Below are 24,829 nucleotides of genomic sequence, written 5' to 3' on the forward strand. Positions count from 1 at the left end.
CCCTGGTACCTTCCAGAGCACGCAGCAGCGGGGCCTGGGAAGGTCGGCTGCAAATGGGAAGGAGAGAGGCTGAAATGCACACGTACACCTGCCTAGTGGCCTAGACAAGCGGGGTGGGCACCTCTCGGTTGGGACTGGGGGAGGCGGGGCCCAATTCCCGCCGCCCGAGCGAGAGGGAGGTCTCAGCCATCCTCCCCCTCCTTTCTGTGGCTGTGGAGCCCCCGCGGGAATCGTCAAAAAGGGCCATTGCCACTTTAAATGACTCAGGAAGTGAAAGGAGACCGCCAGCCAGGGAAAGGGAAAGTGGAACCGGGGCGGCGCGGGGGCCGCGGCGCCGCGATCGCGCAGGGGGTAGCGAGAAGCCGAGCGGGCAGCGCGGCGCGGGGGCCGACGGGGGCGCGGGGCGGCGGCGCCGGAAGTGCCCGGGCCGCCCGAGGAAGCGCAGCGAGCGCGGAGCGGCGGAGCCGGCGGGAGGCGCCTTGCTTCTCCGCGGGGCAGGGGCTGCGGTAGCGGGCGGCGGCGGCGCGCGGCCCCACGCCGGCTCCGAGACACTGCGCTGCCGCAGCGGGCGGCGACTCCCTGGAGAAGAGGCCGTGCGGAGGCCCGGAGGCCTGGGCCTCGTCCCCGCACCCACATGGCCGCGGGAGAGGGCGCGGCCTTCGAGGCGCTGCCGCACGACGGCACGTGTGATCAGTGCGAGCCGGACGAGGCTCCGGGGGCCGAGCACGTGTGCCGAGAATGCGGCTTCTGCTACTGCCGCCGCCACGCGGAGGCGCACGGGCAGCAGTACCCCGGGCACCACCTGGCCGAGTACGTCCACGGCGCCGCCCAGGCCTGGACCTGCGGAGAGCAGGGGGAAGGCGAGGGGGCCCAGGTGGAGCATGAGAGAGATGTAGAGAGCGAGGTGGGGGAGGACAGCTTTTTCGAAGAGAGTGGGACGGAGGAAGAGAGCGAGGAGGAGAGTGAAGAAGAGAGCGAAGAAGACAGTGCGGAAGAAATGGAGGATGAGCAAGAGAGCGAGGCGGAGGAAGACAACCGTGAAGATGCAGAATCCGAGGCCGAGGAAGAAACTGAGGCAGAGAGCGAATTTGACCCAGAAATAGAAATGGAAGCAGAGAGAGTGGCCAGGAGAAAGTGTCCGGACCATGGGCTTGATTTGAGCACCTATTGCCAGGAAGATAAGCAGCTCATCTGTGTCCTGTGTCCAGTCATTGGGGCTCACCAGGGCCACCAGCTCTCCACCCTAGACGAAGCCTTCGAAGAGCTAAGAGTAAGTATTGGGTATTCAGAGCACAGGACCAGAGGTCAGGACACCTGAGTTGCAACTCAGGTGACGTTGTTGTGGCCACATTGAATTTCATCATGTCCCTAAAAAGCCAGTCTATTCAGCTCGTTGGGAGCAGTGCTATTCACCCTTTTGGTTGAACTCCTTAGAGAATCAGATGAAAATTCTGGATTCCAACCCAAGAAAAAGCCATGTACACGCAAAATCTAGTACACAGTTTCTGGAAAATTGCAAGCCTCTGATCTCTGGATCCCAGGTAAAGCCTTCCTGGGGAGTATTGACCCCATTTAAGCCAAGCCCCACAGCATCACCGTTGTTGAGACCAGTGCCTTGATTTGGGGCTCTTTGCCTACTTGAAAATATGGGAACCCATAATTGATTTTGCCAAAGGAAACCAAGCAGGTAGTGTGAAGAGTCCCCAGCGTTGGGGTTTTGATGATGACGTCACGTGTACCCTGAGTTCCTTTTCATGTTTGGTATTTGTTTGGAAGAGAGAATGAGAGGATGGAGGCAAAATTGGGATGGGAGTGAGGGGTCCCCAGCCCTCCATCTTTTGTAAAAGGTCCTTGCTGGCCCCCTAGAACAGTATTTGGAAAGGAATAGACATTAATAAATATTTGTTGAATGAATGAATTTTCAAAATGGCTTGCCTTTTGTTTAAACGGATGGTGTATACAATCGGGGAGAGGAACTACTGTCATTAACCAGGGAGGAACGTTTGAATAGAGCGATCGGTTTATTAAGTGATCAGTTCAGTAGTGAATGTGGTCATCTCACAACTTTTGTTTCCATAAGTAACATTGCAGTTGCTGGCTCTGAGATAACATATATTTTGGTCATGAAAACCCCTGTATTGATATTTTCCCTTTTTTATTGTAACCTACACACTCACAGTGTGTAAAAAATATATGCATAGTCTAACAAGTAATTTTATAGCAAATACTGATGGAGCCTTCACTCAGGTTAAGAAATACCAATAGAACATTAACAGTATTAAAGCCTGAATGCTATTTTCCAGTTATACCCACCGCCCTTCCCCCTAAGTAACCATCATCCTGACTTTTGCAGTGACAATGTCCCTGCCTTGTACATTTACCACAGAGGTAGCTATGCATTCCGAAACTTGAACTTGGCCCAGTTGGTTTCATATTGCTATTATGCTTTCTTTGGGGTTTTGCATCAAGATTCATTCGGTGGGTGGCTGTGGTTTGTTCATTTTAATTGTTGTATAGAATTTCATGTTATGAATATGCCACAAGTTACTATTCTGTCAGTAATGAACATTTGATTCCCAGATTCTGGAGCTTCTGGCCATTATATAAAAAAAAAAAAAGTTGGTATAAACATTCCTGTTCATGTCTCCCAGTGCACATCTACATACATTTAAATGAAATATAAACTTGAGTATGATTGTTGAGTCATAGACTGTGAATACCTTTAATATTACTAGATGCTGTTTTCCAAAGTGGTTGTACCAGTCTGCATTGCCATGAGGAGTGAGATCTCGTTCTGTATCTTCACTAACACTTGCTATTACAGAATTTGGAAGTTTTGTCAATCTTGTGGATATGTGATGATATCTTCTTGTGATTTAAATTCGCATTGCTAGTTACTGATGACTTTGAGTATCTTGTATTCTTTTGAAGTGCCCATTCAGATCTTTTGCTCACTTTTCTACTGGGTTGTCTATCTTTTTCTTATTAATTTATAGTTTTATATATATCTATTTCTGACTTCTTTGTTGTTTAAATGGATTGCAGGTATCATTTTGACATGTTTTCTTTTTTAAAATTTGTACCTTGAATGAAGTTCTTCATTTTAATGTAGTAAGATTTATCAATAATTTCCTTTATTGTCATTGCTTTTTTTTTAATTTTTTTATTTATTCATTTTAGAGAGGAGAGGGAGAGACAGAGAGAGAGAGACAGAAAGAGAGAGAGAGAGAGAGATGAGAGACAGAGAGAGAGAAGGGGGAGGAGCTAGAAGCATCAACTCCCATATGTGCCTTGACCAGGCAAGCTCAGGGTTTCGAACCGGCGACGCTTTATCCACTGTGCCACCACAGGTCAGGCCTCATTGCTTTTGGTGTCTTGTCCAACTCAGTATTGATTTTTGTATGGTAGAGGTAGGGGCTCAGTTTCTATTCCCTTCTCCCCATTCAGATAGCCATTTGCTCTAGCAGCATTTATTGAAAAACTTATCTTTTCAACACTGATCTGGCTGCTATGCCATCTGTCATTTATCAAGTGCCCACATGTGTGTGAATGTGTTTCTTGGCTTTTTTTATCCTGTACTATTGATCTGTTAGTAGGTCCCTGTGTGAACATTTCTTCTCAGTTACTTGGCTTTGTAACGTCCTGATATGTGTTAGATCAAGTTCTTCCACTTGGTTCTTTTAGGAGAGGGTCTCAGCCAGCCTTGGCCATTTACGTTTCTTAAACTCATGCTAAGAAATTATATAAAATAAGCCTGTAGGATGTTTTCTGTATTGTATTGAATTTATAAGCCAGTATATGAAAAATGAATATCATTGCAACATGAAGCTTTTTGATCCATTTATTCAGGTCTTTTTATTGTCTTACAATAAAGTTGTTTTTTTTTTCTGAAAGAATTTGTATGTTATTGTGAAATTTATTCCTTGATAGTTTTATAGTATTGTAAAAAATTTTTAATTTTTGTTTTATAATTGTTTCTTTATAGGAATATGATTAACTTTTATTTGTTAGTTTTTGTATTAAGGTATCTTCTACATTCCCTTACATATTCTAATAATTGTGCATACAGGATCCTATTATTCACAGAGGGACAGTTTTTGTTTCTCTTCAATCCTTATACCTGTTCTATGTTTTTGTCTTGCCTTACTGCCTGGGATAGGACCTCAAATATAATATTTAATAGACGTGCTTGTGGGTATTCTGGCCTTGTTGCTTTTTTTATTTTAATTTTGTATTGAATTTATTGGAGTGACATTGGTTAATAATATTATGCAGGCTTCCAGTGTACAATTCTATAATACATAATTTGTATATTGCATGATGTATTCACTATCCCTCCATCATCCTGTATCACAGGGGTCCCCAAACTACAGCCCGCGGGCCACATGCGGCCCCCTGAGGCCATTTATCTGGCCCCCGCTGCACTTCCAGAAGGGGCACCTCTTTCATTGGTGGTCAGTGAGAGGAGCATAGTTCCCATTGAAATACTGGTCAGTTTGTTGATTTAAATTTACTTGTTTTTTATTTTAAATATTGTATTTGTTCCCGTTTTGTTTTTTTACTTTAAAATAAGATATGTGCAGTGTGCATAGGGATTTGTTCATAGTTTTTTTTATAGTCCGGCCCTCCAACAGTCTGAGGGACAGTGAACTGGCCCCCTGTGTAAAAAGTTTGGGGACCCCTGCTGTATCACCTCTCTATGGCCTTGTTCTTAATTGAAGGATTATTTACATTTCACAAATAATGTGATAGTAGTTTGTTTGTTTTACAGATATATTTCACCAGATTAAGAAAGTTCCCTTCTACTCCTAAATTATTAAAGAGATTTTCTTAATACTGAATGGATGCTAGATTTTATCAAATGATTTTTTGTATCTATGGGGGTGTTCATGTGATTTAACTCTTTCTATGTTAATGTATTAATTACATTAATTGACTTCTTAAATTAAATTTGAAAATCAGTAATATGTTCACATCTCAAAAGCCTTTCTTTCACCTTGGCCCCTATCACCTGGCTTCCCCAACAATTATTGGTAGCCACTTTCATTAAAATTTTTTTTGCTTATCCTTCAAGTGCATCTTTTTAGCAAATATAGGCATGTGCCTATACAGGGGTGGGCAAAAGTAGGTTTATAGTTGTTTATATGAGAAAGACATACAGACTATGATTATAATACTACAAGAATAATCTTTTGCATACTCACAACTGTAAACCCACTTTGCCCACCCCTGTATGTGGGCTTATTTCCATCCCTTTGTGTCATTATTATTATATTGTACACTTAAAGCAACCTTGTGTTTCCAGGGTAAACCCATGATAGTCATGATGAAGTATCCTCATATTTTTGAATATGGTTTATTAATAATTTATGCAGGTTTTTAATTTATATTTATGGGAGAAATTAGCTCATAAATTTCCTTTCTTGTACTGTCCTCATGAGATTTTACTGTCAAGGTTATGCTGGCTTCATAGTATGAGTTCAGTTGTTTGCCTCTCCCATATTTTCTTTTCTTTCTCTTTGAATGCTCTGGAAGTATATGTATAAATTGGGAATATTTCTTACTAGAATGATTGGTAGAACTGATCATGGACTTGAAGAGAGAGAGGGTGGGGGAGGGGAGAGGGAGGGAAGGAAGGCAGCAGGCTGGGGGAGAATGGAGAGAAAGGGAAGGAGGGCAGGAGACTTTTTTTTGTATAGTATTTCTGGCTATAATTCAGTTAAACGGTTATAGTTCTAAGTTGTTCATTTTAAGTCAGTTTTGATAAGTTATTTTCCCAGAAGTTTGCTTTCATCTAAATTTTCAGATCTATTACTGTAAGTTTGTGAATCATACCCTCTCGTTGTGCTTTATTTAGTTCCTACTGCAGCTCTTCTCTTTATTCCTTTAAGAACAGTAAGCATGTTCATTTATGATCTTTCTGGTAATTCCGTACATGAAGTCTTTGTGGATCTCTCTCTGCTATTGTTTTTGGTGATGATTTTCATGTTTCTTTATTTCCTTTTGTTCATCATGTTTGACTACGTAGCTTCTCATTGCCCTCAAAAAATTATTTTGGGGATTTCCCAAGTCTTGGTATGAAACTGCATTCTTCGAAGGAGGATTTGAATTTGCTTCTGCTAAGGCCTGAAACTACAACTTGCTTAGAACCTCCGTAAACTAAATTAATTGAGACCAGATTTTCAGGCGTTGTCTTCCCAAGTTTACAACCTCTTAAAGAATATTCTCTCATCTTACCCCAAGCGACCCCCTCAACCCATTTTGTTCTGCTCCAAGACAACATTCCCCACGGTCCCCTTTGGAAGGTGAGGCAGTGATAGGTTTACTTTAGTTGGCCTTTGCTCTGGGATTTTACTCTTTGGCAGGGGTGAGAAGATACCAAGTGTGTGAGGAAAGGGTTTCCTTTAAATTGCCTGCTCTGAGCATGTGGTAGGCTTTGCTCTCTGTTACCTTCTTCTCTCCATTTCACTTGTGACCCCTAATCAAATAAATGCAAACCCGGTTTCTTTCATACAGTAAATGTCCTGAGTTCAAAAGCTATTTACTATACTCTGCTTATCTTAACAGTGGAATAGTTAGTGTTACTAACTAAATGATAGACTTTATTAGAATTTCATCGATTTTTCCTCTGATGACTTCTGTACCAAGATCCTGTGGCAACATTACAGTTTCTTATTTATGATGACCTTGATAGTTTTGAGGAGTGCTAACCAGGTGTTTTGTAGAAGGTCTCTCAGTTTGAATTTGTCTGATGTTTTTCTCATGGTGAAAACCATGAGAATTATGGAATTACGGGTTTTGGGGTGATACAAATTTCTTTTGTGCTTTGCCTTTTTAAATTAGCAGTATGTCTAAAAATAACTCTATAGATCTATCTGTTGTCTATTTCTTTTAAAGTTTATTTTACAGTTACAAATACTCCATTGTATATTATTCATTAATTTCTTACTTTACAATATTGTGTTTTCAACTCTAGAATGCCTATTTGGTTACTTTTTAAAGATCTATTTTTTCTGAATCTTTTCGGGTCTGATTCTTGATTTTATGTCACATTTTCATGGTTTTTTCCATATCTTATAGTGTTTTGTCCTACTAGACACTGTGTCTGAAATAAATAGAGTAATATTTTTTCCTCTCAGAATAGAATAGAATAGATATTACTCGACACTAGAGTAATATTTTTTTCCTCTCAGAAAGGGCATGCCATTTGCTTTGTTAGGTAGCTAGGATGAGAGGCTGCTCTTTTTGATCCAAGAATGATTTGAACTTGGTTGCAGATTTAATTAACTTCAGTTCACCTGTGGTTTCAAATGTATTAAGAGCAATATACATTTGCTTATTGGCAAGAGAGTAAGTTTCTTGGGATATTAGAAGTGGCTCAGTATGATGATGAGAGAAGAGGACCCTTGTACTTTCATTCACTCAGCAAGTACTTATTGCACATTGGTGATAAAGCAGTGAGCAAAATGGAAAAAGTCCCTGCTTTTACCAGTGCTTCTATCATGTTAGAAGGAAATAGTGAAGAAAAAATAAGCAAATAAACATGTAATAAGAAAAAATAAAACACAGTGTGGGATTAGAGAGAAATAGGACGTATCATAGCTCTGCCGCTTGCTTTTTGATCTTGGGCATGTTAGGTAACAATCTGGCCTTGTTTTCATATCTTTAAAATGGGTATAATGTTAACAAATAAAAAAGGATTTTGTGAGAATAAATGTCTTATTTTGTGATAAGGTGCTTAACAAAGCTTACGATATTGTAAGTGTTCAGTAAATGTTAGCTATTGCTTTTATTATTATTAATAGGAGGAGTGTAGTGAAGCATACAAGTGTAAAGTTGAGTTTGTATACTATGTGTTTTGATACCACAGTGCCCAGGCTGTGAGTGGCTGATATTGCTGGTCGAAGGCCAAATTGTTGCCAAGGACTGCTGATACTTAAAGCAAATTTCATATTAGGTTGAATAGGCAGAAAACCGAGGTGACTGTGCAGCTAGAAAGGGTTGGGGCAGGGGCACCCTGCAGGCTAAGCAACGAGAACTAAGGGGAATACCTTGAAGGGACAAGGTTAACACTTAGTCACTAAGTGGCTTTTGAAGTTCTGCCTTTTCTCCTTGCCGTATTTCCAGTTTGGCCTCATCGGGGTTTGTCTTCACAGGATTTTGTGGGTCCAAATTGAATTGAGCCTGTGCTCCAGCTTTGTCATAGAAATACAGTTACACAGCCCAAAGTGTGACCTCTCATTTGGGTCATAACGTCTCGTCTCAGATATGCAGGTTTCTCTCACTGTGACCATAATTTCTGGCCCAGAAAATGGGTCATTAGGTCTGACAAGGAAGCTTGATCCGTTTTATGGATTTATTCATATGAAAATTCTTACGTTGTCAAGGGAATTTGCATTTATAGCTACATTAATGAATCACTTGTGTTGAAAAGTAAAAGTTGTTAGGTATACTCAGAACTGTAGACCAGTAGTTTAAAAAAATATTTTCAACATAACCTACAGTAAGGGAAATATAGTTTACGTTGTGACCTCATTTAGGCATGCATACACACATAGATATACCTTTAAAGAACTCAAATGGAACACTGTTTACCTTCCTGCATGTGTTGTGTGTTCTGTTTCTATTCTATTCTGTTCAAAAACTTTCTGGATTCTCCTACTAAATTGACACCATTGCACACTAATGGCTCATGTCCTGTGGTTTGAAACCCCCTTACCTAGTTCACTCTATGACCACCTGAGGAAAAGGTGGGATCTTATAAAACGACAAAGGGCTGTTTGGTAGAGTTCAGCCAGTACTTAAAAGCATCTTTGGAGCGCCTAACATGGCCTTGTTATGGACAGACCCAAGGGTTTTTAAACCAAACACCTTGCCCTTGAGATTGTGCCTGAAGGACTGGTATTTGGGGAGAAGAATGTTTGGTTAAGTGATACCAGGAACAACTGCAGGGTGAAATTGGTGAAGGGGCCTCAGTAGCAGCAATTTGAAGGATATAGGCATATGCTCAGAACAACTATGATTGTAGCAGAGCTGGAGGTGGGGGATTGCCACTTCTGTGTCCCACAAAAGCCAATGGCTCTGGCTCTCCAGACAACTCATAAGCAGTAGCTGTGGTAGGAAGGCAGGAGGTTGACAGTTGCGGTAATTATACCTAGGTGTTTTTTTTTATTCTTGTCCTAAAGGATTTGGGGCACTTTCTAATAAAACTGTGGCTAACTGGCTATACAGTGGTTCACTTAGTATAGCCATGTAGTATTTATGTAGAATAAAACAAAAGCTATGAGACTGAAGTAAAGGGAATAGGTTGGTGTCAGTTGTAGCCACCCATAATGGTTCTATGGAAAGTTTATGTAAGCCTACAGTTCTGGGATTCCCCATCTCAGTCTGCTCTTCAAAATGTATTTTATTTTATTTTATTTCCTTCTTTCTTTATCTCTCTCTCTCTCTATCTATCTATCTATCTTTCAAGAGGGAAGAGACATGAGAAGCATCAGCTCATAATTATGGCACTTTAGCTGTTCATTGATTTTTTTTCATATGTGCCTTGACTGGGGGGCTCCAGCCAAGCCATTGGCCCCTTGCTCAAGCCAGCAAACTTGAGCAAAAGCCAGCAACCTTTGGTCTCAAGCCAGCGACCATGGCATCATGTCAGCTATCCCACACTCAAGGCAATATCCCCACATTCAAGCTGCTGAGTCTGCACTCAAGCGGGATGAATCCATGCTCAAGTCAGTGACCTCGGGTTTCGAAGCTGTGGCCTCAGCGTCCCAGGGTGATGATCTATCTACTGTGCCAACACTGGTCAGGCCAAGATGTGTTTTCATAACTTGTAATAAGTCTTAGAATTACGCAATGAAGAGGACCTACTCAGTGCTATCTTTCATGGAGTTTACCTTCTAGCTGGGGAGGAAGATAGAGTTATTTTAGATAGTAGTATGTACTATGAAAAAAGTAAGTCACACTAATGAAAAGTTAGAGTGTTGTGGCTGGAGAGGGTTACTTTTTAATAAGGTAGTCATGGGAGGCATCACTGAGTATATGACATTTTGGGCAAAGACCTGAATTATAAGATCTTGTGAAGAGCTAGAAACCTTCCTGTTGTGTTACTGTTCATTCCTTCTTATGCAAAGTCCAGTGATTCTTAGCAGAGATGATTGCCTTGATCCATATAACTGTACCAAAAGGGATTAGTGGGCTCTCAAGGTGAGAGGATTAACATAGTTCTAGCAATTGTTATGTACTGGTAGCACAGGTGAAAATAATTACTATGTGGAGGGAATATGAGCTTATGGGGATCCCATTTACAACAGTTTGCTTTTTTAGGGGATCAACATTCATGGTGATGAAGCTTCATTAAAGAGAGCCTGGAGGGCTTCTGCAGGGTTAAGTGGAGGGTAAAAGCCATATAACTGTGTCCTGTTAAAGGCATGGACTCTTTCTCCAGTCTTTCTTATGAAAATTATACTGATAACCTAAGGTTTTTTTTTAAGTCTGGGAAAAGAATGATTAAAGAAGAAAGAATGGTGAATTCAAAGGCTATAAGGCAGAGGTGAATTCAAAGGCTATAAGGCAGAGGTGAACTTGGGGTGCTGAGGGTCAGAAGAAAGGTCATGGAGTAGAGCAGAGTGAAGGAGGAGTAAGAACAGAGGTCAACATAGTAAACTCTTTCTCATCTTGCTGCCACATTTTTAACTTATCTGTGAAGGGGGATCCTTTAGAAAAGACCTGTGTTTGGCCTGACCCCAGCCAATCAAATCAAATCTCTGGGATGGTTGGGTATATTTTGTAAAATGTCCTATTGGGATTTGTCTCATATTCATCTCATGATTAGACTGGAGTTACTAGTTTTGGGAAAGAAAACCACAGAGCTAAGGGCACGTTTTATTATTATCTGTTTTACAAAAGAAGGAAACTGAGGCATAGAGGGATTAAATAGTTGAGCTAGGAACATATAGTTGGAATGAGGCAGAGTTAGCCAGGGGTCTTAACAGCTGACTTGAGAGAAAAGTTCTAGGCCCTGGCCAGGTGGATCAGTGGGTAAAGTATCAACCTGGCACACTAGAGGTCATGGTTTGACCCCCAGTCATGGCACATACAAGAAGCAGTCAATGAGTACACAACTAAGTGAAACAGTTTCTCTCTCTCCCCGAACCCCCTCTCCTTCTCTCTTTCCCTCCTTCCTTTCAAATCAATAGAAAAAATTTTTTAAAAAGAGAAAGAAAACGTCTAAGCTTTCCATGCTCTTCCAAGGATCCAGTGCTCCTTTCATCTTCCCTGACATTTCACTCAAAATAGAATGGGTTAATAGGCATTTTACGCTGTTAGTTGCTTTTCAGGGTAAGGTTGCTCATGCGGTAGCCTTATCCCCTCGGTGTCTATGGTACCAGCTTTTCTTGACCACAGCCTCTGATGTGGAAGCTGCCCTGCCTGTTCACCGGTATACTTACCTTTTCTCTTCCCTTGCATCTGACCCAAGACTCAGAAGTCAGAGATTGATTGCGTCCGTGCACAGTGTGCCTTCTGCTTGAAGTTAATTTAGTCTGGGATGACTGGCCCAGTTTCATCCTCCTATTCCTGTTGGTTGTTTTAATATTCAAAGCCAGGGGCTAAAGTTGTTATGTGTCAGGAAGGATGCTCATGGACCTCTCAGAAGAGGGGACAGAGTATAGACAAAGAATGGGTAGAACAAAAACTTTAGTCTTGGCCCTGGTCGGTTGGCTCGCGGTAGAGCGTCGGCCTGGCGTGCGGGGGACCCGGGTTCGATTCCCGGCCAGGGCACATAGGAGAAGCGCCCATTTGCTTCTCCACCCCCCACCCCCCTTCCTTCTTCTCTGTCTCTCTCTTCCCCTCCCGCAGCCAAGGCTCCACTGGAGCAAAGATGGCCCGGGCGCTGGGGATGGCTCCTTGGCCTCTGCCCCAGGCGCTAGAGTGGCTCTGGTCGCGGCAGAGCGACGCCCCGGAGGGGCAGAGCATCGCCCCCTGGTGGGCAGAGCTTCGCCCCTGGTGGGCGTGCTGGGTGGATCCCGGTCGGGCACATGCGGGAGTCTGTCTGACTGTCTCTCCCCGTTTCCAGCCTCAGAAAAATACAAAAACAAAACAAACAAACAAAAAAAACTTTAGTCTTCACATGTGGGGTAGACATGAGAATGGTTTGAGAAACAGAGACCTCTGGCCCTGGGAGACTTAAATCCTTTGTATGTGTGTCTTTGTTTTTTGGGGGAGGGGTGTGGATCACTATGATAGGGATCAGGTCTCCATGGTATTGGAAAAAAATCAATATCAGTGCCTTTTCATCTGTCAAAAATGAATCCAGAATAAAAAAGTAAAACCAGCTAAACAAAATTCTGCATATATACTAAAGCCTCAATCCATAATTTATGGCAAAAAACCATATGAGCAATGACTGATGTGCATTATAATGTGCCAGAATTTTCTTATTGAACCTTTAATTATAAAACTTGTTTCAGATGTGTCATTTTTATCAAGTAGCAAAGTAATCTGTTTTTAACTTAAATAATGTTAAATAAAAAACAATCATAATATGTTGATACTATAGCATATAGTTAACTTTAATGTGAAAGACTAGTATTTGTATGTGTGTGTGTGTGCGACAGAGACAAAGAGACAGAGAGAGGGACAGATAGGGACAGACAGGCAGGAAGGGAGAGAGATGAGAAGCATTAGTTTTTTGTTGCGGCTCCTTTCGTCTCCTTAGTTGTTCATTGACTGCTTTCTCATATGTGCCTTGACTCTCTCTAACAGTAGAGCGAGTGACCCCTTGCTCAAGTCAGTGACCTTGGGCTCAAGCCAGCGACCATGGGGTCGTGTCTATGATCCCACGCTCAAGCCAGAGACCACACACTCAAGCTAGTGAGCCCCCGTTCAAGCCAGATGAGCTCGCACTCCAGCTGGCAACCTCAGGATTTCGAACCCAGGTCCTCCGCATCCCAGTCCTACGCTCTATCCACTGTGCCACTACCTGGTCAGGCAAGACTGGTATTTTTTAAGTTAATTTACTTATCTGAATAATTTTTGAGTACTTATGGTGAGCTGTGTTACCTTTTGAGAAGAACAACAAGTAGTTCCTGACATCAGGAAGCTTATAGTCTATTGGGAATGGTAGGAGAGGTCCAAACAATATGTTATGGGGTCTCTGAGAAAAGAGAAATTAATTTCTGCTGGAGGCATGGAGTCAGGAAAGATTTCTTGGAGATGATGATGTTAAAAATAGGCATTCAAAGCTGGATAGAATTTTTCTATATAGATTATAGATACCAACTGTTAGGTAACATTCCTCTGTGTTCCTACAACAGTAGCTTATGTACATTTATTGTAGCACTAAATACAGTATACTGTCAGTGTTATTTCTTTCCATGTCTGTGACCTGTATGAGTTATAAACTCTTCTAGGGTTAGGGCTATGTGTTTTTAATCTTTGTATTTCCAGCATCTAGCACGGGGCCCGTTGGGTAGCAGATATACATGAAATATCTGGTACATTTCTGATGTGAAGTATAATCTCATCTAGCACCAGGCCATCAAGGAAGAAGACAGAATTGCAGAGTGAGTTAGTAAATCAACGTTTAAGTTTAACTGCAACTAAAATAATGAAGTAATTTGGAAAAATCCAAAATAACAGCAACTCAAACAACATAGATATTTACTTCTCTCTTGTGTAAAAGAAGTCTAAATATAGACAGTCTAAGGCTGGTATAGAGGAACCATGAGGTTATCAAGAATCTAGGCTCTTTCCAACTCCACTCTGCCATCCTCAGAGTGTAATCCCTGTCATGGACCAAGAGGACTGCTGGAGGTACAGTCAGCACATTCGAGTTCAGGATAGTAGGCATAGGGAAGTGAAGAAGGACTCCCCCTCTAATTTAAGAGGACCCTCCAGAAAGTTGCATCACTGCTGCTAATGTTTTATTGGCCAGAATTTAGTAACCATGACCTTATCTAGTTGCAAGGGGAACTGGGAAACAGTCTTTTCTCCAGGCCACAGTGTATATAGCTAATAGCTAGGGTCTGTTACTAAGGAACAGTGGGAGAACAAATGTGAACAACCAAGTAGTCTTGCCTTAGTTTGCTTTGCTATCTATGGGTTTGAGTCCTGGCTCTGTCATTTTGGATAATTCACTCAGCCTCTCTGTCAGTTTCTGCATCTGTAACATGGGTATAATAATCATTTCTCCTCCTTGGGTTATAGTGAGGAACAAACAAGATCATACATGTAAAAAGCACAATGCTGAGGATATATAAGCCCTTAGCAATTGGTGACTCTTACTCTTATTACCGTTATAGAGCCATCTGAGGTTTTATTCTGAGTTCGGTGCCAGACCAGTTAGTCTGGCAGCACTAGAAGTTCTGGATACCAAGTTTCTTTGGGTGAAAACTGTTCAGCCCCCTCTCCTGCTGCTCCTTCTGTTCCTTCTGCCTTCTCTACACCGGTGGGTAGATGGGCTCCTGTATATTTCCGTGTCCTGCTGGTGTCTTATGCAAGAGCTAACCAAAACACAGCTGAGAGGCCTAATTTTAGGTTCACAAGTCTTGCTGGTTGTCCTCTTTAAATTCTGTTTTACATTCTGAACTGTGGGAAATTTTTATAGAAGCAGGGTCAGTATTTCCTTTACTTTCTGGTTAGAAAATAACCTCCGTTTTCTTCCCAGTAGACAGTTATGGGGAGAAATGTTCTAGGCATCCCTGCTGTTCTCCTCTGTACTTTGGGTCTGTGCGAACCCTGGCAGGGTATAATCTGTGTTGAGTGGTAGACTCTTGACTTCATGTGTGTGAAGAATGAAAATGCTAATCTTCAACTGAAGTTATAAAACCAAGAACCAGGAAACTTGTCCACTATTGAATTTTTTATGTTTTATTTAGAAATTAAATTTAATGGGGTGACATTGATTAATAAGAGTACATAGGTTTCAGGTAAACATTTCAATAGTTTTTGAACTGTTGATTGTGTCGTGTGCCATCATCCAAAGTAAAATCTTTTTCCGTTATTGTATATTTGTCCCTCTTTACACCCCGAACCCTGTACCCCTTTCCCTGATAACACTTCACTTTTATCTATGTCCATGAGTCTCAGTTTTATATCTCATCTATATGTGAAAAGTTCTTAGCTTTTTCTGATTTACTTATTTCACTCAGTATAATGTTCTCAAGGTCCATCCATGTTGTCATAAATGGCACCATGTCATCATTTCTTATGGCTGAGTAGTATTCCATTGTATGTATGCACCACATCTTTATTTAATCCTCTATTGAGGAACCCTTTGGTTGTCTACATGTCTTGGCCACTGTGAATAATGCTGTGATGAACATGGGGGTGCATGTGTCTTCACGTACCAGTGTTTTCAAGTTTTTTGGGTAGATACCAGAAGAGGTATTCCTGGGTCATATGGTAGTTCTATTCTTAAGTTTTTTGAGGAACTACCATACTTTCTTCCATAAAGGTTGTACCAGTTTACATTCTCACCATCAGTGAATGAGGGTTTCTTTTTTCTCCACAGCCTCTCCAACACTTGTTTTACCTGTCTTGTTGATAATAACCAATCTAACAGGTGTGAGGTGGTATCTCATTGTAGTTTTGATTTGCATTTCTCTAATACCTAGTGAAGATGAGCATCTATTCATATATCTGTTTGCCATTTGTATGTCCTCTTGGAAGAAGTGTCTGTTCAGGTCATCTCCCCATTTTTTTTTTTTTTTTTTGTATTTTTCTGAAGCTGGAAACGGGGAGAGACAGACAGACTCCCGCATGTGCCTGACCGGGATCCACCCAGCACGCCCACCAGGGGCAACGCTCTGCCCACCAGGGGGCGATGCTCTGCCCCTCCAGGGCATCGCTCTGCCGCGACCAGAGCCACTCTAGCGCCTGGGGCAGAGGCCAAGGAGCCATCCCCAGCGCCCCGGCCATCTTTGCTCCAGTGGAGCCTTGGCTGCGGGAGAGGAAGAGAGAGACAGAGAGGAAGGGGGGGTGGAGAAGCAAATGGGTGCTTCTCCTGTGTGCCCTGGCCGGGAATCGAACCCGGGTCCCCTGCACGCCAGGCCAATGCTCTACCGCTGAGCCAACCGGCCAGGGCCCTCCCCATTTTTTAATTGGATTGTTTGCTTGCTTATTGTTGAGCTTTGGGAGTTCTTTTTATTTTTGGGTATTAACTCCTTATCAGAGCTGTTGTTTGTAAATATTATCTTCCATTTGGTTGGCTGCTTTTTTGTTTTGTTGTTGGTTTCTTTTATTGTGCAGAAGCTTTTTGTTTGATATAGTCCAGTTCATTTATTTTTTTGCAAACAACATGAAGAAGATGGTAAAGAATTCTTGCACTAAAAGTTAGTTCTGCTTCCTTTTGACAGGGCTTTACTTATTGATTTGCTTCCTTACGAGGACTTCTTATATATTCTGTCTCACTGTCTTTTCCCACTGTTTCTCCCAAACAAAACCTGTTTGTAAAAATGACAAAAAGTTTGGTTGATTATTTTTTTTCTTTTTTTAAGCATGGTAGCAACACAAAGCCAGTGGGCTAGAAATAGATAAAACAAAACAGGCAGCCATTTTTCTTTCTGACCTCAGCATCTTCTGATTCTTTGTGATATAGAATTCAATACTTAGGAGCTATTTTGAGGACATTTAAGTGACTTACATTTACATTTCTACTGACACATGACTTTTCTTTCGGTGCCTGGATGGTTATTGGTGCTAGACTCTCATAAAAGGACAGCGACTGGTTGTCAAGAAATACTTCTTGTTCTGATGCCACTGTTGCCTATCATATTCCACCTTTGTTTCTGCCCCATGGCTATTTTCAAAGCATGTTTACATTAGAATGAGCTATATTATTTCTGTATTTTGTAATGAATGGGTGGGTGTGAATTTATGAGGTATTCTGGACCTATCTCTATGAAGAAAGACATCTCAACTTTCTTGGTGTTCAAACAATGGCTCTTAGAGGTTAAAAAAAAGTCCTTTCAGAGAGAGTTGCTTCCAGGGCTTCAGGGGTGGCAACTTGAAATGTCTACAGTGACGAGGAAGGTAACATAAATGAGAAGCAAGGCAGGGTGACCGCAACCTGGAGAGAGCTTGCCTAAAGCAGGTGGTTGTTATTCAGCTTCAGTTCATTACTGCTATGTGGGAATGGGAGCCCAGTAACAATCATACCTTCAGATTTTCAAAAGAAGCTAGAAATTTTTATTGTTATGTCATCATATCTCCTGATTTTAAAATGAGCAACTTATTTAAAAATTTCTAGTATGCAATGTGTGACAACACTTTAAAGGCCTAAAAGGTTCTGTAGGCTGCAGACTGTGTATATGTAGGTTCTGATTTGTCCCATTTGCCTCATTTACAGATTGCACAGCAGAAACCCAGAGATATAAAATGACTCATCCAAGCTCACACAGCAGTTGTTGGAAGAGCTAGGAATAGAACCCGGGTCTGCTCTCTCTGTGCAATACATTTTACACCAGAAGAGAGTTAAACTTTTGGGGAACTCAGAGGAAAATTAAATCCTTTTCCCTAGAAAAGTACATGAACATTTCATATTTGCACACAGTTTTGGGGATTTCAAAATAACATGAATTTCAGGCAAAAGAACTCTCTCTTTTACCTGCTGGTTCATATGCTAGTAGCACAAAGGGAGCAGTGTTCCAGTTTTTATACTCAGGCAAACTCATGGGGGAGGCACTTGGAGAAGATGACCTAGGTCTGTCCTCTCTCCCCCCTCCCTGCCCTTTGTGTACTAAATCTTACTTAGTATATTTGGGTAAGTCTAAGACTTTCTCCTACAATTCCTGATACCAGTCCCTCCAATCATCGCTTTTCTACTTCTTTATGCACACATACAGCACCCATAGAAAATAACTTTTGCCTGACCAATAGTGGCTCAGTGGATAGACTGTTGACCCGGAATGCTGAGGTCACTGGTTCAAAACCCTGCGTGCATAAACAAGAGGTGCCCACACTGAGTTCCATGCTCTTGGAAGGCATTGTGTGGGGTGGAGGTGGAGAAGAGCCATAACAGGAGAACTCTTTTCTTCTCCACTCTCAGCGCTTGCTGCAAGGACTGATGTAGTAGAATCTGCCCATTTATGGAACCAAATGTCTACAAGATTAGAACTAGCTTACCTTTTGTTCCTGCAGCTTGAGTGTGGACTCACTGGCTTGAGCATGAGGCCCCTGGTGCCGCTTGAGCCTGAGGTTGCCGGTCCGATAGCCAGTCAAGGCATATACCAGAAGCAGTCAGTGCACAACAACGTGAGAGCAAGGAGGTGATGCTTTTCCCTCTCCCTTCCTTTCTCTCTCTCTCTCTCTCTCTCTCAAAAAAAGGAACAATTTTGTGGTTTTATAAAAAATAAATGATATTTATAGTCTATCATTTTGCAAGTTTAATTCAACATTATGTTTTGTATTGAGATACATACAGATCTACTTTATTCTTTTGATTGCTATATCATATTTCATAGTTTATTAATTCCATAATTTACTTAACCACTCAGTACTGATGGATGCTTAAGATGCTTTCAGTCTTTCAGGATTACACACAGGCTGCCATGTTTTTGTGTGTGCCTCCTGGACACACCTGCTAGCGCTTCTCAAGGGCCGAGAGAGAGAAGTGGACTTGTTAGGCATGTGAGTTCAAAGCAGCTTTTTCATTTTATATTAGCAACATATGGAAGTCCCCAGTTTCCCAGAGCCCCATGTCACTTGATATTATCAACTCAAAAAAATGTTTTTTCTATATCATGGATAAGACATGATATGTTAAGTAATTTGTTTCTTAAACATCTTTTCATGTTTGTTAGCCATTTCACATCTCTATTATGTTCATAGCCTTTGCTGGGATTTTCTTTGGGGGGTGGGCATAATTGTCTTTTATTTATAGGAATCATATATGTATTTTCTTGTGTAGTCTTGATACCAACCTCTTCTGTTGTATGTCTTAATCTTTCTCATTTGGATCTTTCTGATCCTGGTTTTGCTATTTACTAGCTCTGTAGTTTCAGAGACAATGTTTGACTTCCAAAGAACCATTTATCTTCATTATAATGTGAGAATACACCACTTCTTAGTTATTTTGTTACTGTGAAATGCCGATGAAAGAGTGTGTCAGCTGTCTGACTTTGGGGTTCTTTCAGCCGTTTTTTATTTCCACAAGCCATTTTTCTCAAATATAAAATGAGAATACACTACTTTTTAGTTTCATTTTGAAATACCAGTGGAAAAGCATATGAAAGTGCTTTGGGAAGTAAAGAATATCTTTATATATAAGGCATTTTTGTTTATTCTTGGCTTTATTATGACTCATCCCTAGGATTTGGCTTTTGTGAAACGTCTCACATCTCCAAAGGTTGATCAGACTCCGAAGGGTGTGGTGGGTGTCACGACATAGCGCTTGACTTTGTATTCTGTACTCTCATGGGGGAGGAAGAAGATGCAGAAACAAGAGGTGCCCACACTGAGTTCCATGCTCTTGGAAGGCATTGTGTGGGGTGGAGGTGGAGAAGAGCCATAGCAGGAGAACTCTTTTCTTCTCCACTCTCAGCGCTTGCTGCAAGGACTGATGTAGTAGAATCTGCCCATTTATGGAACCAAATGTCTACAAGATTAGAACTAGCTTACCTTTTGTTACTGTTCTGGTCTACTTCTCTGTTTGAACCCACGTTTCAGAGGCAGCTGTTCTAGGCAGTGGTAGTAGGGAAGAATGAAGGTGCAATCACCTATTCCCATTCCCTTTTGACTGGTGACTGCCCGCTGCAAACACGTAATGAACTGAAACATGATACACCCTGTAGTTTAGGGACACTCATACTCAAATACGACCACAGACCTAGACAGCCCTTGCCCCTGCCCTGTGCCACCTGCTTTAGAAGGCGCTGCTTTGGCCACACTCATTTCCTAGACCAGCATTTTTCAACCACTGTTTTACAGACTGGTCTGCCAGAAATTCCGTGTCAGACAGCGATAGTTAACCACCCTGATGTATGAAGATTATAGACCCCATGATCTTAGTTGAATTTGCTCATGTTCAGGGTGATTTCTACTGTAGTGGTCTCTGAAATAATTGTCCTCTTTTCACGGGTCCACAAGTGTAAAAAGGTTGAAAACCACTGTTCTAGACCACTCTTCAAGTGCCCAGGAAGGACTCAAGAATTACCTGGTGCAATATCCCAGACCTACTTCCAGGGCCTGCAGAGCCTTTTCTGAATTCACCCTCTCAAAGATGAATCAAGCCATTCAACCCCACCACTAATAGGTGCTTTCCTAGGTCAGGGTGGCCAGGGACAACAACTTGAGAAGGATGTTCCCACAGCTATGTGTTATTAGCTTGAATGTCTGTGTATAAGGCTTCTTGAGGTACGAGAAGGAACTGGGGTGTGGGAAGAGAAAGAGATGGACTGGGGGCCAGGGTCCTCCGTTTGTACTCCCACCCAGCCCTGCAGCTGTTGGGCAGGTCTGCCCAGAGGAACCTCTCCCTTGCTACCAACTGCTTATTTAATGAGTTAATAAAGCCATTAACTCACCACCCATTTAGAGACTGAGTATAGCTGGCTCAATGTAGACCCCAACTGATCTTTGAGAATAAGTCTCAGAGAGTGGGGCGGGGAGGTGGAATGGAGAATTTCCTGAAGCGAGAGGCTCTGTGCCTCTCCTCTGTCTCTCCCCTGGGTCAGCAGTGCTGCTGTCGCTTTGTTCAAAGCAGAAAGGATTCTGCTGACACACTGTATTTTTATGAAAGAAGGCTAAGGGTCCCCTTATCTCTCCACACAAGGCACATCTGCCCGCAAATGGGCTGTCTGCTGTTTAGGGATTCCTGCATCGTCCTGTTTCCCTTCTGAATGTTTTAAGGCATGGTTTCGTGCATTCCTTTCTGTTCTCTAGAGCCAGGGGGAAAGGCATAATATATCAGGGCTCTTGCTGAAGAGCTTAAAATGGGCGCTGGCAGCTGGGGTGTGGGGAAGAGAGCTTTCCAGGGACAAGTGACCTGCTTGTTCAGCCAATGAGAAGCAGGTTAGAAGAATGATATCATCAGACAGGCTTTATTGTCTGATCATCTCATAAAAGCAGGATTGTGTCTGGCAACTTAACCCTTTTTAGGTACGTGGGGTCTCACCCACTCCCTAGTATGTGACCTCCAGATTCCTTTCCAAGTTGTCAGCTATGAGACCACAGAAGTTGAAGATTTAAATTGGTGAAGAAATTTGGAGAGTTGTAATTCAGCTTTTTAAAAATAAAAATTATTAAAATTTGGAACCACAGCTAAAATGGGAATGTCAACTAAGCTGTATTTGGAGAGCACATCTAAAGCAGCTTGCCTCTCAGTTGTGGTACACAGACTTTTTCTGCATAGGCTGGAGAGAAAGAAGGGGTTAAAGGGAAAACTCGATTTAACCTTCAGACTATTTTAATCTATATGATGGATCTTACCAAGTAGATAGTTCTTGTTTTGGAGGAATTGGAATTGGTTCTGCAGATCTGGAAAATATCACTGATTTTGAGGACAGTTTCAGGTAGCAGATATTGATAGTGTTTGTTTATATTGTCTTCTTTACTTTTCTCCATAAAAATGGTAATCATATAAATTTATATTACGTCTTCATGCTTCCCTTTTGTCACTGGTAAAATGAAGGTGATGATTCTATAGAGGTGTTGAGATTAGAAAATAAAACTAATTCATGGGTTTTAGATTGTGCTACACACATGTATTTAGGACATTTGTGATTTTTTAAAATATTTTATTTATTGATTTTTAGAGAGAAAGGAGAGAGAGAGAGAGAGAGAGAGAGAGAGAAGGGGGAGGAGCAGGAAGCATCAACTCCCATATGTGCCTTGACCAGGCAAGCCCAAGGTTTCGAACTGGCAACCTCAGTGTTCCAGGTCAACACTTTATCCCACTGCACCACCACAGGTCAGGAGGACATTTGTGATTTAAGATTATATGTTCATTCATTCCTTTGTTCATCAGACTTTTTTAAACGCCTACTTAATGCTGGGCGTTTAGATACTGATAAACGCCTACTGATAAAGAGATAAAAGATGAGTTCTTGCCCTTAAGGAATTTAAAAAAACATTATGAGGGAGACGGTCAATAATAAAAGTCTCATCTATTGCATTTACTATGTGCCAGGTCCTGTTAGCTCATTTAATATTACCATAATTCTATGAAATAGATATTGTGTTTAGCTTCATATTACAGGTAGAAATCAAGATGCAGAGAGGCTAAGTGACTTGCCTGTTGTCACATAGCTAGTGGTCAAATTGGGACTTGAATCAAACAGTGTGGCTCTAGAGTCTGTGCTCTGCATCTGTGCAGACCAATACAGTAGTCACTAGCCTTATATAGCTTCAGAGCACTCAAAACATGGCAAGTCCAAATTGAATTGGGCTGTAAATGTAAAATACACACTTAATTTCAAAGACCTAGTATGAAAAAAATATATAGCATATCTCATGTTGAAGTTCCGTGTTGCAATAATATTTTAGATATACTGAGTTAAGTTAAATATATTGAACTTAATTTCACTTTATTCTTGTGGCTACTAGAAGACTTAGAATTATATATGTGGCTTGCATTTCTGACTTACATTACATTTTTATTGGACTGTGCTACTCTAAGTCATTGCAAGGCAACAATAACAGTAATAGTAGTAGATGACATTTATTGAGCACTGTGCGCCACGTTCTGTGCTCATTCCTTTAGAAGCGCTATTTCAGTTAAGCCTCCAAATAACTCTATTTGTTATCCCCATTTTATGGAAGGAGGAGAAGGTTCCGAGAAAGTCTGTGATTTGCCTGAGGTTAGTCAACTAATTAATGACGGAGTTCAAATTTGAAAGCATTTATGTCTGACTTGAAAATCTGTACTCAGCCAGCACACTGGAATGCCATAGCCAGTCATTCTCAGGGCATTTTCTTTGTATTCATTTTTCGAAGAATATTTAATGTTGTGTACTTCTGTATTTGGTGTGTAGAAGTTCAAAATAAAAATCACAAAGTCCTAAAATAAACATCCCAGAAGGAAATCTCTTGCAGAGCCTCGGCCCTCAGTAAGCTCTGGCTTAGTTGAGCTCTGAGATGCAGCAGTGGGTAAGCCTGGACAAATTACATTTAATTTTCCTTCCAGTAGTTCTCTCAGTTCACTGGGCAATTTATGTCCCGGCCCTCTTTATCCACAGAGAAGAGGAAGAGGAGCAATACAGCTCTCCCTCGTTGTTGAGTGTTCTTGGCTGAGAAGAAAGAAAAAAATTGCTTTCTGTTTCATTGTCCCATAAAATGCTGTTTGTATTCGAGAGAGCAACAAAGTGCTGTCTAATGACCCCTGGCTTTTCTTTTTTCCTAGAGCAAAGACTCGGGCGGATTAAAGGCAGCTATGATCGAGTTAGTGGAAAGGTTAAAGTTCAAGAGCTCAGACCCTAAAGTAAGTACTGTTTTGGTATCCCCCACTTTTTGAAAGTTCACTTTATGCCACTTTGCTTTCAGGAAAGACCTCCATTAGTACTTGTTTTCACTAACTGAGAGAAATCCGAAGAGAATTTTATGAAGAAAAGCGAAAACAGCCTTCAGCCTTTGTTTGGCAGTGAGCTGTTACAGAGGCAGCGCAACCCCCGGAGCAAGGGGCCCGCCGGGCTCCTTCTCGAACAACCACGCTCAGCACCTCAGCGTCAAGCCACGTAGCTCTGACTGTGTCTGGGAGCATCTGTGTTTTATCCCCATTCATTTTGTGCACCCGTTAGCAAGATGGGTCCTACTGTACCAGAAAGGCCTAAGAGAGATCCTCAGGGTGTAACACTTGGTGTAAAACTGGTAATTAAGCATATTTGGTATGATTTGTAGGTGATTTGGGGGTCTGGAAACACTCAAATTTTTTTTCCATGTAAATTAATGGTAATTGCTTCTTCGCTCTACACCATTTCAGCTTATGGAAGGTTCCATAGGAACAAGGAAACCTATATTTCATTCTCCTTGAGCTAAGTTCAAGGAATGTTAGCAATCATCGATCAGAACACGGCGTCCATATCTAATTAGGCCTGCCCATCAAAAGCAGTGTTCTAACATGCCTAGAGATAAGCCGTCTGTTTCCCCTTCTCTATTTTATGACTTACAACACATAATCATTAATTGTTTTCCCTGAACTGCAGACGAGTGCATTTTTAATATTCCTCTACCAGGCCTTGGAGACTGCTGTCCTCGGTGTCCATTAAATTCAGCCAAAGGCGTCTGAGTTACGGATCAGCTTCATGCTGGGGACTGGCACAGGCTCCAGACCCGTCACGTGGCATTCGGGATTAGCCTTTTGTCTCTCCCCACCTTACAGGAGCCAGGCCACCGCGGATGCTTTCCTCCGCATGACCTGGAGTCTGGGTCAGGAGATGGTGTAAGCTTCCGGCTTTTTTTGCAAGATGCTGGAGGCTATGGATTGATATTCTGGGACATGGTCTATTGGGGTGGGGGTGGACTGGAACTGAACAGGCTGGAGGGTTTCTGACAACACAGTCTCCCTTCTCCTCCCCAGATCCTTACCTGGGACTGCCTGGTGGGGTGCCCGCTGGCCTGCCTCTCACAGTTAAATTGGGAAAGGACCACGGTTGTTTGACTTTTTGTATCTACCTTATTCCTCTCATTTAAAGTTCTTTATAAGTGAAATAAGATCATCATTTCTTAAACATATTGAGAGCCGGACTTTGTGCTAAGAGCCTTACATGATTTTTTCTTAGATTGTGGGAAATATACATAATGAATTTACCTTTTTAACAATTTTTAAGTGTACAGTTCAGTGGCACTAAGTACATTCACATTGTTATGTAACCATCACCCCCATCCATCTCCAGAA

General features: G+C 41.8%; 1 protein-coding gene across 2 annotated transcripts in view; it reads left to right on the top strand.

Moving 5' to 3' along the window:
- Positions 1–318: 318 nt before the first annotated feature.
- The window catches only part of TRIM44 (tripartite motif containing 44), a 100,488-nt gene continuing 75,977 nt past the window's right edge, over positions 319–24,829 (top strand). The window contains exons 1-2 of one of the 2 annotated variants that reach the window (XM_066251278.1): positions 319–1,270; positions 23,339–23,416. In XM_066251278.1, coding sequence (XP_066107375.1) covers positions 635–1,270; positions 23,339–23,416 — 714 coding nt within the window. In that variant the 5' untranslated portion in view covers positions 319–634. The remainder of the gene's footprint in view (positions 1,271–23,338; positions 23,417–24,829) is intronic. The other variant, XM_066251277.1, reaches the window with a different exon arrangement.

This window comes from Saccopteryx bilineata, chromosome 1 (genome assembly GCF_036850765.1).
Source record: "Saccopteryx bilineata isolate mSacBil1 chromosome 1, mSacBil1_pri_phased_curated, whole genome shotgun sequence".
Classification (NCBI taxonomy): Eukaryota; Metazoa; Chordata; class Mammalia; order Chiroptera; family Emballonuridae; genus Saccopteryx; species Saccopteryx bilineata.